The sequence below is a fragment of the Suricata suricatta genome, chromosome 2, assembly GCF_006229205.1.
Source record: "Suricata suricatta isolate VVHF042 chromosome 2, meerkat_22Aug2017_6uvM2_HiC, whole genome shotgun sequence".
Taxonomy (NCBI): domain Eukaryota; kingdom Metazoa; phylum Chordata; class Mammalia; order Carnivora; family Herpestidae; genus Suricata; species Suricata suricatta.
The window spans coordinates 62828936-62841512 of record NC_043701.1 but is presented as its reverse complement, the minus strand read 5'-3'; the positions used below and the strand labels follow the sequence as shown (position 1 = coordinate 62841512).

The following is a 12577-nucleotide window of genomic DNA, read 5'->3' as shown; positions in this document are numbered from 1 at the left end:
GATTTCGCACATGCTATTCGCCAGCGAGCAACAAGAATCTCAGGGCTGGGACTTCACATTCAGTCCTCCCACTCTACAAAGCACACCCCCCCACCGTCCCCACCCCTCAGAAAAACCAAATTCTGGCAAGACAAATGCAGTCGGCCAAAAAGAAGACCTTGACTAACAAGGGGATTCAGTTTTAAAACAGCGTCGGTGAATACCTACTGAACACCCACAGGCCCTCATTTGACAAGGAGGGTCAGAGAACCTTAATTCCTATACATCTTGTAAAAAATAAAAAGGAAAGTCTGCCATATTTTGTCATCTGTCTGGGGTGAGAAGTTTCTACCATAGAACTTCCTGAAATCCCTTGTAAAATTAAAAGTCATTAACCATGGCACTAAGTAGACCTTAAGCATTTCATGAATGCTTGACTGAATACAAGAATGTACTGCCTTAGAGTCTGTTAAAGTTGACAGCACGGCCTTAGCTTTCATTTATGCACACCCAGTGGAAAGCTGAAGGTGTCATGGCAACAGGTGGCTTTACTAGAGAGAAGAGCTAAGCAGCAGAGGGGACTGGTGTAAGTCAACGGTGTCTACCACACTGTCCACCGTCATCTACATACATGTCACTCGGAAAGAAACAACTGTGAGACTCGAAAATGAGAGTGTAAGCAAAAAGTCCTTTACACACTGCCAGTGAGAGTGTAAAGCTCTAGCTTTGTGGAGGCAATTTAATACTCCTGACCGAGCGCCTTACAAGCAGACTTTTCCAAGTGATTCCATTGCTAACACCAAGACTCAATAAAAAGAATTGTGGTATACCTCTCCGTATCATGGACTCAATCCTATGCAGCCTTTAAAAACTATATCATACAGAAAATGCTACAGAAAATTACTTAATAACCTAAGAAAGACTATATGATAACATAAAGGGCCAATTCCAAGTAATTTGTGAATATGATGCTGGGTTTTCTTGTTGATGATGGTAATGCTGTTAAAGTATGTCTGCTTGATTTTTATAGATCTACTTACACTAAAACACAATACTGAACTTAAAAAATTAATTCTGGTGACTGACTTTCAATGATAAAAGTATGGTGCTTTTTGTGTTCTTTTTATCTGAATTTTCAAAAATGAATAAACATACCTTCTGAAAAGGATTATGTTAAAAGATACGAATCATAATTAAGTTAGAGAAAAGGTTTCGTTCTCCTGTGGGAACTAGGAGATTTTTTCCTTATAAAAAGTAAGCAACACTACTTTTTTCCTTAGTTTGGCTGTCAGGAGACTTAAAGCCAAATTTGCTGGTCACCATCAGAGGTACACAGCAAATGGCACGTGACTGGCAGGGTGTGCTTCTATCACCATCATAACCTTCTACGCTGACCTCATATTCTCTGGCCCTTTTCATACTGCATTGTAGATCTTCGTCTAACTACCCTCCAAATCTCTTCGAGGGAGGAGTGTGAGTGGAGGGAGGAAAAGATGGAAAAAGAAGGGAAAGGGGAAAGGAGGAAAAGGATGAGGTGGCATTTGTACCAAAAGGATACTGCTCTAGCTCTATTAATTTTCAGGTTAATTTAGTAAAGGGTAGGTCCCAGCACAGTGGGTACTGCACTATGTGTAGAATGAATAAATGGACAGAACTCCTTCCCAGCTTGAGAAATGCACATCTTTGAGGGGTCCTTACTACTCTAAACAGTTAAAATCTTCTTGAATTCTGGCACCTTAGCATATAGTTCTTAGAGCAGTGCTCACCAGTATTTGTGCAGATCTGAAACACCAGGAAAACCCAGAGATACACTTCTTAGTACAACAGTTTGACTTGTATGCATGCCTTCAATCTACAGATAATGCTTACAGTACTCACAGGACTTGAAAATCCTTTACTATAAATCTGCACAGGTCTGTGGCGCACATATTGTAAATCAATGTTCTATACAGCACAGAAGAAAACTGTTTAGCATGAGCTGAATTTAGATGGCAGATACTCTATTCTTTTGAGGCTAGCACAAGTTTTTGTCTTGCTTTTTAATTTGTGCCATCATTTAAAATGAGAGATCTGGGGCTCCCGGGTGGCTCAGTTGGTAGAGCTAACGACTCTTGATCTCAAGGTTGTTACTTGGAGCCCCATGTGGAGAGATTACTTCAAAATAAAATCTTTAAATAAGTAAATAAAAATAAAGTGAGAGCTCTGATAGAAAAAAGTAATCAACTTCTCATAAAAATCACAAAAGCCTGTATTTCCACATGGCAGTAGCCAGCGAGAGTTGATCCACAACCACCTCTTTACTTATTTTGGAGGGACACAGTTTCTTTACAAACACTTGATCTGAAAAACACAGTATGTCATTATAAAGACTGTATCTCATACTTACAAGCAAAAGGACAGTTGTATAACCGTACAACTGTAGCTTGATGCAGTGTGTCATTGCAAATCATGTATTTGCGTATATGGGCTCATTTCATACATACACGCACACCCACACATAGTCTTCCATGCTCTGGGCTTACAGAAGTGGAAACATCTTTGAAATAGTTTTCTTGTTGCCTGTTTTTGACCTTTCCCGCCTTTTTTCCTACAATGCCTTTTCATAACATCTTTGCGTTATTAAATCTTCTAATCATGTTTTAATCTCCACATCATATTCCTTACACTGGACAAACTATAACAAATTTAATACTCTCATATTGCAAATCATTTCATTTATTTCTAAAAGCTTTGCTATCATAAACGTGTAAAGTAATTTACAAAGAACAATTTTGTGCTTTGTTTTTAATATTTGTTTTTGAGAAAGAGAATGAGAACAAGCATGAGCAGGGGAGGGGCAGAGAGAGAAGGAGACACAGCATCTGAAGCAGGCTCCAGGCTCTGAGCCGTCAGCACAGAGTTTGACATGGGGCTCGAACCCATGAACCTTGAGATCATGACCTGAGCGGAAGTCTGCTTAACTGACTGAGCCACCCAGGCACCCCTGTGTTTTCTTTTAGCCTTGGAAGAGGAGTATGAAAGGATGGGAGTTCTCTGTGCTCCTCCTCCCCAGTTTTTACTCTCCTTTCCCTTTTGTTTTAATTGGGTTTAGTAGCAGCCACCTGTTTAGATGGGTTTGCGGTCTCTAGTGTTCTCGAGTCCACATCTGGCCCTCATTACTCACTCACCTTAAAGGTATCACTCGTTGGCCTTTGGCAAATGTTTATAACCCCTACACTGCAGCTCTAGTCCCAATGTAAGTTCACCCAAAATGCAATTCTTGGTTATTTGTAATTCTTTCAAAAAATGCCAATAACCGCCCACTGGCGTGGTCCATGACTACATGCCCACGAAACTGCCCAAGTTAGGTGAGGGGTAAGCCACCCACCAAAGCCTCTTCTATACAGATCCGAGGCGTCTGTGCTGCCTTTGCTGGCCCCTGATTTCCCAATCACCAAGTAGCCAGCAGACAGCAGCTGCTGATAAAGGCTGGAAGGACGGATGGATGACGGAAAAACTACAAATGTAATCTACACTAAAATTGGTCTTTAATTTCTTCCAGCTATTGGCACATAAAGAACTGTGCTCCAAAGGGAATCTGCAGTATGATTGTTAGGAGGAGAGTTTATTTTTATTGTTGTCATTGTAATTCTTATAGCTGTGCATATTTGTTCAGAACTCCCCTGATCTACCATTTAGGGGGGAGGGCAGTTCGCAGAGGGAGGTGGGGGTGCGCTGGTGGGGTACAAGCCCACGTTAGGTAATACAGGACCTGGGACTGGGGACCGAACTGCAATGAATAACACACTGAGAAAGTTACTCTTTCCCCAACTTCTGTCAGTCTGAGTACATATACCAAAAAGCAAATCTCACTTTGGTGCTAACACATACTTAAGCTCCCTTATGACACTTGCCAATTTAATTTCCCTTGTAAACAGAGGGAGCATATGGTGCCGGCCTAAGCCTGTATCAGACAACAGAATGTGGACAGGATTTAACAGTAATTGTTTTTAAAGGTTCTCACAGGGATACAGATATTTCCTTTTAAAGAAAATTAACTTTTAAAAAGCATTACTGAGAATTTTACGATATGTGTATTTTACCACAACTAAACACAAACAAAAAACATGATATTAAGTAAGTAACAGAAAGGACAAAGTGCAACCACAACAAAGAGCATGAGGGGTATATAAAACACTGACATTTGGGGGGGGAAAGGGCTATGCTTTGATGTTACCAGTTTGGCAAAGAGATGGAAAGCGTTCAGATTTACTTTAATGTCCATTTTACACTGTAACGGTGACAGAAAAACCTAAGATTTGTGACCTTGACACTGTGAGTTATATTAGCTATGACAACAACTGACAGCATGTGATTGATTATACAGAACTATTTATGACCACATACGGCTATACTTTATTAATCTAAGCCAATGCCATAAAAATAAATGGCTCCCTATACCAAAAAAGGTCTTCCCCATAAGTTTCCTAATTTGTAAGCTGCAAATGATGGCATAAAAATATTCTGTAATGAAAACACTTCTATATTTAAGACTGTAAGTTGGGGCTAATACTTAGTATACCAGTAAGTAGACCAAATGTCACTGATACTCCCCTCTGTCCAACAGCAGCTGTGACAAATGCTACAAAGGAGAGGTGCGTGGTCCTGGAAGGGCTTATACGGGGTGTAATCTGACCTACGCAGGGCTTCCCTGAGATGGGAAGGACAGGAGCAGCAAAACAGCAAAGCGAGAGAGACAGGACTGGAGTCGGAGGAGTCTGAGGCCGGGCTGCAGAATGTGGGTGCTCAGTGACCCAGATACAGACTTTTCCTTTATGCCAAGAACAGTGGGAAGAAGGCTGGAGGGTATTTAAAGTGGAGTGACCTGCCAGAGCAGATCGGTGTTCAGAAAGGTTTGTGCCGGCTGTAATGTGGCAACCCTCTAAAGCAGCGTCAGAATCAAAGTTTAAATAGATAACAAACAAAATAACCTAGAAATTACTGCATCTAGACCACATAAGTAATGACCTACAGGAAGGAAGCTCAGATAATTGCCCAGCTTTGTTTTATTTTTTAACTGAAATTAAAAGACACCAGCACAATTTTATTCAGACGTAGGATACAGAAATTTTAGAGACTATGAACAACATGAAATGTAGCACTATACAAATTTAACACTATAAAAAGTTAACATGAAATTGGGACATATCAAAAATGTCTTAATATCTTGGTCAGGCCCAAGGTGGTCTATGTACCGCAAGCATTTTATAAAACCTAGAGGTCTGTGGAAGGACCTAGGCTGTCCTCTAGGATGGACAGCTGAGCATCAAGAACTGAGGCCCCATTACTTCCCTGGTTCTCACCCCAAGCTTTTCTTTTATGCTTTATATAACAGGCTTCTCATTAGGTTTAAATGACAAAATAGTTTTGGTACTGAAACCAAGTTTGAAAACTAATGGAACACCTGAGGCCTCTAGGATCCAGTTCAGAATCGGTCAGTGGGAGGGTAGAACCTCAGATGACTACACCTCATGGTTGGATCCCATTTGGCCTCAACTTCTAATTCTGATCTCCTTCATGGAAGTTGGTACTTAGAAACAGTCCCCTTATCTGCATCTAAGTCTGCCTGTTCACACTGGCACACTCATCAGAATTCTTCTTTTTTGAAGTTTATTTATTTTGAGAGAGAGAGAGAGAGAGAGAGAGAGAGAGAGAGAGAATCCCAAGCAGCCTCCATTGAGCTGTCTGTTTGATACAGGGCTTGAACTCACAAACTGTGAGATCATGACCCAAGCCAAAATCATAAGTCAAATGCTTAACCGATGGAGCCACCCAGGCACCTAGCCCATCAGTATTCTTACAGAAAGAAAAGCGGAAGGGCAAGGAAATGAGAAGGCAGCGGAAAAGGATATGTACAGCACCAAGCTAGCAAGGCCGTGGAGCACAGCTGGTCTGAGCGCAGACTAGCGCATTCACTTTGGGGAAACTGGCAATGTCTGCAAACACTTACCAGCTACGCTCCCAGGTACACACACGGCAGAAGTGCATGCACAGATCCATTCCCCAGAAGACAGGTGTACAAATGTGCACAGGAGCGGCATTCCTAACAAACTGCAGCCATCCCGCATGCTCAATGGTAGTAGAATGGATAAATAAAGCAAGGCATATTCGTGTGGCTGCAGAGCAAGGAGACGGAACCAACAGCCACTGCACACAGAACGTGAGCGCAGCGCACAGCTAATGCGTGTACAGAGGGTTTCTATTTGTAGGTGATGCTCAAGCGCATGTATAACTAAACAGTCAGATGTGGAAGTAACTTCATCTGCATCTTAATACTAAGACCCAAAATGGAGGCGCCTGGGTGGCTCAGTGGGCTAAGCATCTGACTTCAGCTCAGGTCATGATCTCACCGTTCATGAGCTCGAGCACTGTGTTGGGCTCTGTGCTGACAGTTCGGAGCCTGCCTGGGATGCTCTCTCCCTCCCTCCCTCTTTGCCTCTCCCCCATTCGAGTGTGTATACACACTCTCTCTAAACAAACAAATATAACAAAATTTAAAAAGATCCAAAATGAATCAAAGTCTTAAAATATTAAAAGCCAAAACTTTTATTAGGTAAACCTAGCAGAAAAACCAGTGACCTTAGGTTCAGCAAGGATTTCCTAGATACAACATATAAAATGTAAACAACAAAAGAAAAAAAAAATACTGGATTTCATAATCATCTATGATCTGTGCACTTTCCCATATATATCTTCAATAAACATGTTACTAAAAATTAAATGAAAACAAAAGAAAGCTTAAGGACTGAGCCGAGGGAGAAAACACTCACCCACTGTCATCTCTTCTAAGCCCTCAGAGAAAGCGGGTCTCAAGTCCACCCGCAAACACAGACGGAGGCAGAGGTGAGCGTGAGCAAGGGAGAAGCTGTCACCATTAAACTACCTGCCCATCTTGTGATCTGCAATGGGGACAACGGAGTACAATGAAGAGGGATTTTTTAATTTATTTTTAAGTAATCGCTACACCCAACAGTGGGGCTTGAACAACCCTGAGATCAGGAACCGCATCTCAAAGAGCCAGCCAGGCGCCCCGGAAGAGGGACATTTTTATAAAATTCAGCTATCCTACCCTGACTGCTCTTAGTTCACCAGAGACATGGAGGAAAATACATTCAACAGAAGAGCAAATAAAAGACACCTTGATCCTGGATCCTTTTCCACCAAATATCCTATACTTACTTCTGTCTTCAGGTGGTCCCATCCTGGGTTTTTCCCCCTCCTATTCCCCTTATTCTTCCAGGCTTCTCTTTTTGCTTTCTGCAACCACGCATCATTATCATATGCCCTTTTTCTTTCACTTAAGAGGCTCCAAAATAAGAAAAGGAACTAAAACACACACACAAAAACAGCACACTTTCTTTATGGGTTTCCAATGCCCCTCTGCTGCTGGGGCAGGGACAACAATCTCTAACATTTCTAACCAATCCTGTTTACACAGCACTGGTAGGATATAGGCCATAGCATAAATATTTTTATGATACTCTCTCCCTCTTCCATCTCCTCCTGAAAAAGGTAGCTAGCAATGTGTAAATTCAAGTAAGTGGGATGTGGGATATGTGGGATGCTTATGATCCAGGCTCCACTCCTGCCTCCTCCAGTATAAAGACCCCCTTCATCACCAAAAACACTCTCTCTCTCTCTCTCTCTCTCTCTCTCTCTCTCTCTCTCACACACACGCGCGCGCGCGCGCGCACAAAATGATCCCTTCATTATCTGTTCCCTGAGAAAATGCAACCCTAGCAGGCATTGCTACTTAATTAACTTTTTACTGACTGTAAACTTTATTAATTACAACAACATTTACATGTCACAAGAGCAAATGTGGTCAAATCTCTGTGTGAATGCAGGTTCCCAACTTCTCAGGGCCTTCCTTCCCCTCAAACTCGGCAGGCCTCCCTGGAGTCAGCCTGGAAAGACTGGGAATCCTCTCTCTCAGCACTCTGGGCTCGACTCTTCTTGACTGATTAAGAACTGTCCAATTTTGTTCATGAGTTCACTGAAGAAACAGCAATACAGTTGGACCAAAATCTTAATAGAGCAAAGTGACACACACACACACACTCTCTCTCTCTCTCTCTCCTCCCCATTCCTCTCTATCCCCTCACTTAAAACTTATATTTGAAAATGTTTAATAAAGGATTACTATCTTTTTTCTAGGTATTATCATGATTACTACTCCTTTTCCTCCTCTTCCCCACCTACTCCACTCCACAGATTTCTAAATCCCAGAAGTGTTATGACTAAGTCAAGAAGAAACAAAAACTTTAAAACCTAGTTTTTATATCAAATAAATATTCACAGCTTTCTTTTCTTTCTTTTCCTTTTTTTCCATTAAATGGGGGTAGGAGAGGAAGTAAAAACTGGCCCTGTCACTGCCATGTTTCACATGGATACATTCATTCATTCCACAGGCAGCGGACTGAAAAGCAAATACTCATAGGAGCAAATCATAGTATGATTTGCCCCTAAAATCTGCAGAAGGGGCCCTCATACAATGCACACGTTCTCCTCTTAGCTGGTAAGAACGTACAAATCAGGCAGCACTTTTGTTTTTTTTAATTCATTCAATAATGTTCCCTGTCCTTAATTTAAAAGTTGAGTAAGTCGACATTTTCCCCTTTCTCTGAACTATAAAACCAAAAAATAGAACTTTAACTTTCTTATTTCTCCAAAATACAAAACCAAAAGATAGAATTATAACTTTCTGTCACCCCGTTGGATTTTGTCTGCCATTCTGAACAGCACTCCCCACCTCCCCTACAGAAGAACATTCGATGGACCTCCACTCTTCTGCTAAAGGTAAAAATACAATCTTAAATTTCAAAGTGGTACTGAAGTATGTTAAGAAGACATATTTTCTAATTTAGAAATTTCTAATTCCAAAACAATTTCTAAAATTCCATATATTGCTTCAAATCATATTTGTATTTTTCAATGAATCCTAAGCCTACCAAAAAAAAAATTTATTTTTTGTTTTGTTTCTTCCATTTTACAAACCTGCCTCAGCAAGAATTCAACCAATACCAGCCGTCACACAGGACTAGCAATTTTCATTAAGTGGATTAAAACTATGAGACGGAAGAATTATTAATTAGGAGTATCACATCACTGTTTATAGTTATTATATTTTTACTCATAAAATGTTCTATCTCCACTCCACGCGGTGGCCTGAAATATCAAAAGATCATTCTATCCTTCAGACAGTGAAGAAAATCATCTGTGCCAAATGGTAAGTTTTGGTTTCTTGCAAACAAATAGCTTCCCCCCTCTTTTAAAGAAGCAGAGGTTTCTTCATCATTCCTACCCAAAAAACCATGTGGAATACTGACCATATATAAATTTCAAATACCTTTAAGGCTTCAGGCCTTGACTCAAACAGCTAAATTAAAAAAAAAAAAAAAAAGTCAAAGACTTTTAAAATTCAGTAACTGGTGAACAAGGAATTGAAAATATGATGGTAATGTTACAGGATACTATAAGCTATGAAATTCACGAGCAGGATATAGCACTACTAGGCTATGAATTTTTTTAACTTCATATTCTTGTTTTTCAGGTTCTTTGAAACACACTGAAAAGACAAAAGATTTGACTACTCATCACTGTGCCTTTTATAAAGAGGAGACAAAAGAAGTAACTTTAATCTCTTTACATTAATGAAATAACGTCTATGTTTGCAAACCGTTGGCTGACCCATAAACTAGATTTATCACCCATTAAGTCAGCAGATCACAACTGCCATATATATGTCTAAGCACCCCCAAAAGAGTAACAAAAAAGCAAGCAAGCTCTGGTAAAACTCTGTATAAAGCTGTCACAAGCATAGTGGCTGGTTTCTAAACTTTAAAACCATGACCACATGCATCCTCCACTTCCATCAAATTTAACTGAAGGAGCTTAGATATAAATATTTTTTTAAATAATAGCTAACAATAATGAAATAAGTAAATGTAATCACCAAAATATTTTAGAATCTTTCCTTCTAAGAATGTAATTTAAGCAGAGACACCGCATCCATTCCTAACTTGTTTCTCACTAATATTCTTCCATTCTGTTCAACCTTCAATTTATCAGTAGAGAATTCATGCTACTCAAAAAAGCTAACTTAATTATTGCTGCCATCTCATTGAGAATGCTCTTCCCGGTAACAAAACTCCAACATTACAGTTGGCGCCCGGACCGCTCACTATTTACACCACCACCCTCTCTCCCCTTCCCAACACCACCATTTTACTGGCTGAACATTCACAATGCTGAAGACTGTTTTTCATCTCAGCAAACAGAATGTTTAAAATCGGGTGGCTAGCCACAAGCCAGGAGTTAGAAGCTATGTGAAAATAAACACAAATGTGAATAAATTTTTCTATTTTCAATTTCTAAAGAAAGCAGTTAACATCTTATTTGTAATGCCCTAAATTGTGGCCAGAAGTCTTTCCCCTAATTACACTAATAAATTGATTTAATGTCATCATTTCGCCATCAGATCATGTCCTCCATACACTAGTGTACTTTAATTAAATTCATATTACCACGGTAGGTTGTTCACCTTTTTTTCCCCCCAGTGCTTTTCCTCTATCATTCCCCAACTACTAAATCATGTCTCCATATATTTCCCTAAATATAAAATCTATGAAAAAGATAACCTGAAAACTAACCACAGACGAGACAAATCAACACACCTCTATACAAAATAAATATCAGTATAAAATATAAACTATTAGGTAACAAGAAAAGGGTAAGCATCAACTATATGCCCAGGAGCCTCCATTTAAAACATTATGTAGTATACACAATTTTGGCAAACAGAAGGGAACACAGTATTTACATACCAATATAGGCAACTATATTAGCTTCATTTCTGGCTTGAAATAAAAATACCTTGATTCCACTTATTAAGTAGAATAGCCATTTTAAGGAAATATCTCCTTACAGGTATAATCATTTGATTGACAGATAAAATAATTGCTTTAAAAATACTTCTGAGTCATTTTGTCCTTACCTGCAGGCATGAACCATTACTGCATGCAGTGACTGTTCCATTTCCTAGCACAGACTTGAAGAAGCATCATATCTCTCTTTCAGAATGTGACTAATCTGTCGGTTTGCAATTCCTAAGCTATTTACAAATGGCACTCCCTTTCCATATAAGAAAATATTTATTACGACCAAAAGCCAAGTATTTTTAACCTAGATCTTACAAATAATGCAATTTCGTGTAACAACCATCTCAAAATATAGGAGGAAAATCTAATGCTAGTATTTCCTTAAAGGAAGCAAGATTTTTGTTTTGTAGCAAAGTAAATTATTTTCTGAAGCCTTCAACAGCTGTCACACATGAACTAGCGCTCTGCTGGGCGATGGTGTGCATGCTGCAGCTGATTAAGCTTCACTATTTTTTAAAGAATCAATTACCTTTTGTAAAAGCAGAACAGCCTGCCCAAATACACATCTTCTATACAGCACAATGACCGGCATGCAGTACGATACGTTATATAGCAAACTTGACAAGGAAAAAAAAAATACGTCCTGGTTTGTTTCTTAGCAATGCTACACCATTAATTGTTCATGCAAGAGATGTAGCTGTACCTTTCTGAAGAGGACGACTTCTCAGAGTTAACTGACATCAGCAGCTCAATCTTCTGCTTGATTTCTGGAAAAATCAGAAAATATTCACAACCAAGATTGCCTGCTCTTGCTTCCAAGCTTTATATCAACAGATTTTTCGTCTCTGCTCCCTTTTGTTCAAAAAGAGGCCACAAGATTCGCAGTACTTCGGTTAGGACTGGGATTCGATGGTGCTATAAAGGGAAAAGCTCCAGAGGCACCAGGCCTTGCTAAACTATGCACATGACTGTTTATGAAAGCAGGAAGTACCATTTCTTTTCAGCGGAGGGGTGTTTTCTTTTTTAAGGTAGAACCAGCATGGCTCAACGGGAAGATTTCAAATGCAGCAAATTAAAACACAAACAAGAAATGCTCACAACTGAGTTGGATGCACTAGATAATCTGAGAAGCCTGGATAATAAAGTAACAGGCTGTAAAGAACAGATGTGCAACCCTGGGCTACTTGTATTTCACCAGCCCTGAAAAATATGGCTCAGTGAATCATTTTTGTCACTTAAGAATGAAATATTAAACCAGAACCCCAATTTATAGATTAAAAATTTTTTTAGCCCTTCTTATAATTTCTTGATTGTCTTTAGTGAAAGAATATGTTTGAGATCTAGCCTTTAACTCCTTCAGAAAAAGACTTGTATTTAACACCGTAACTCTCCCCTCCTCCTTCACAGTACAGCACAAGTGCACAGCAGCACCCAGTTACCGAGCAGATAATATACTTGTCCTTTTAGGAAAGGACTGACAATGCCATCTGCAACCAAAATGTTAGCGCCAATTCAATTTAATTAAAAGGTAATTGCTGATACTGATTTGGAGGGGGGGGGGGAAGAGAGCAAGATGATAGACCAAAGGGAAGGAGAGGTAAAAATAAAAGGGAGAAGGAAAAGAGAAGGGGAAAAAACCCAACACATTTCCTTTAAAAATACTAATGACTGACCCGGAA

The 12577-nt window shown here is 39.7% G+C and overlaps 1 protein-coding gene across 8 annotated transcripts in view; it reads right to left on the bottom strand.

Moving 5' to 3' along the window:
- SRPK2 (SRSF protein kinase 2) overlaps positions 1-12577 on the bottom strand; it is a 243042-nt gene that overhangs the window by 136824 nt on the left and 93641 nt on the right. Inside the window, exon 1 of one of the 8 annotated variants that reach the window (XM_029927590.1) lies at positions 11602-11849. The exons of the other annotated variants lie outside the window; for them this stretch is intronic. Coding sequence (XP_029783450.1) covers positions 11602-11639 — 38 coding nt within the window. The 5' untranslated portion in view covers positions 11640-11849. Of the gene's footprint in view, positions 1-11601; positions 11850-12577 lie in introns of those variants that run through there. 8 annotated transcript variants of the gene reach the window in all.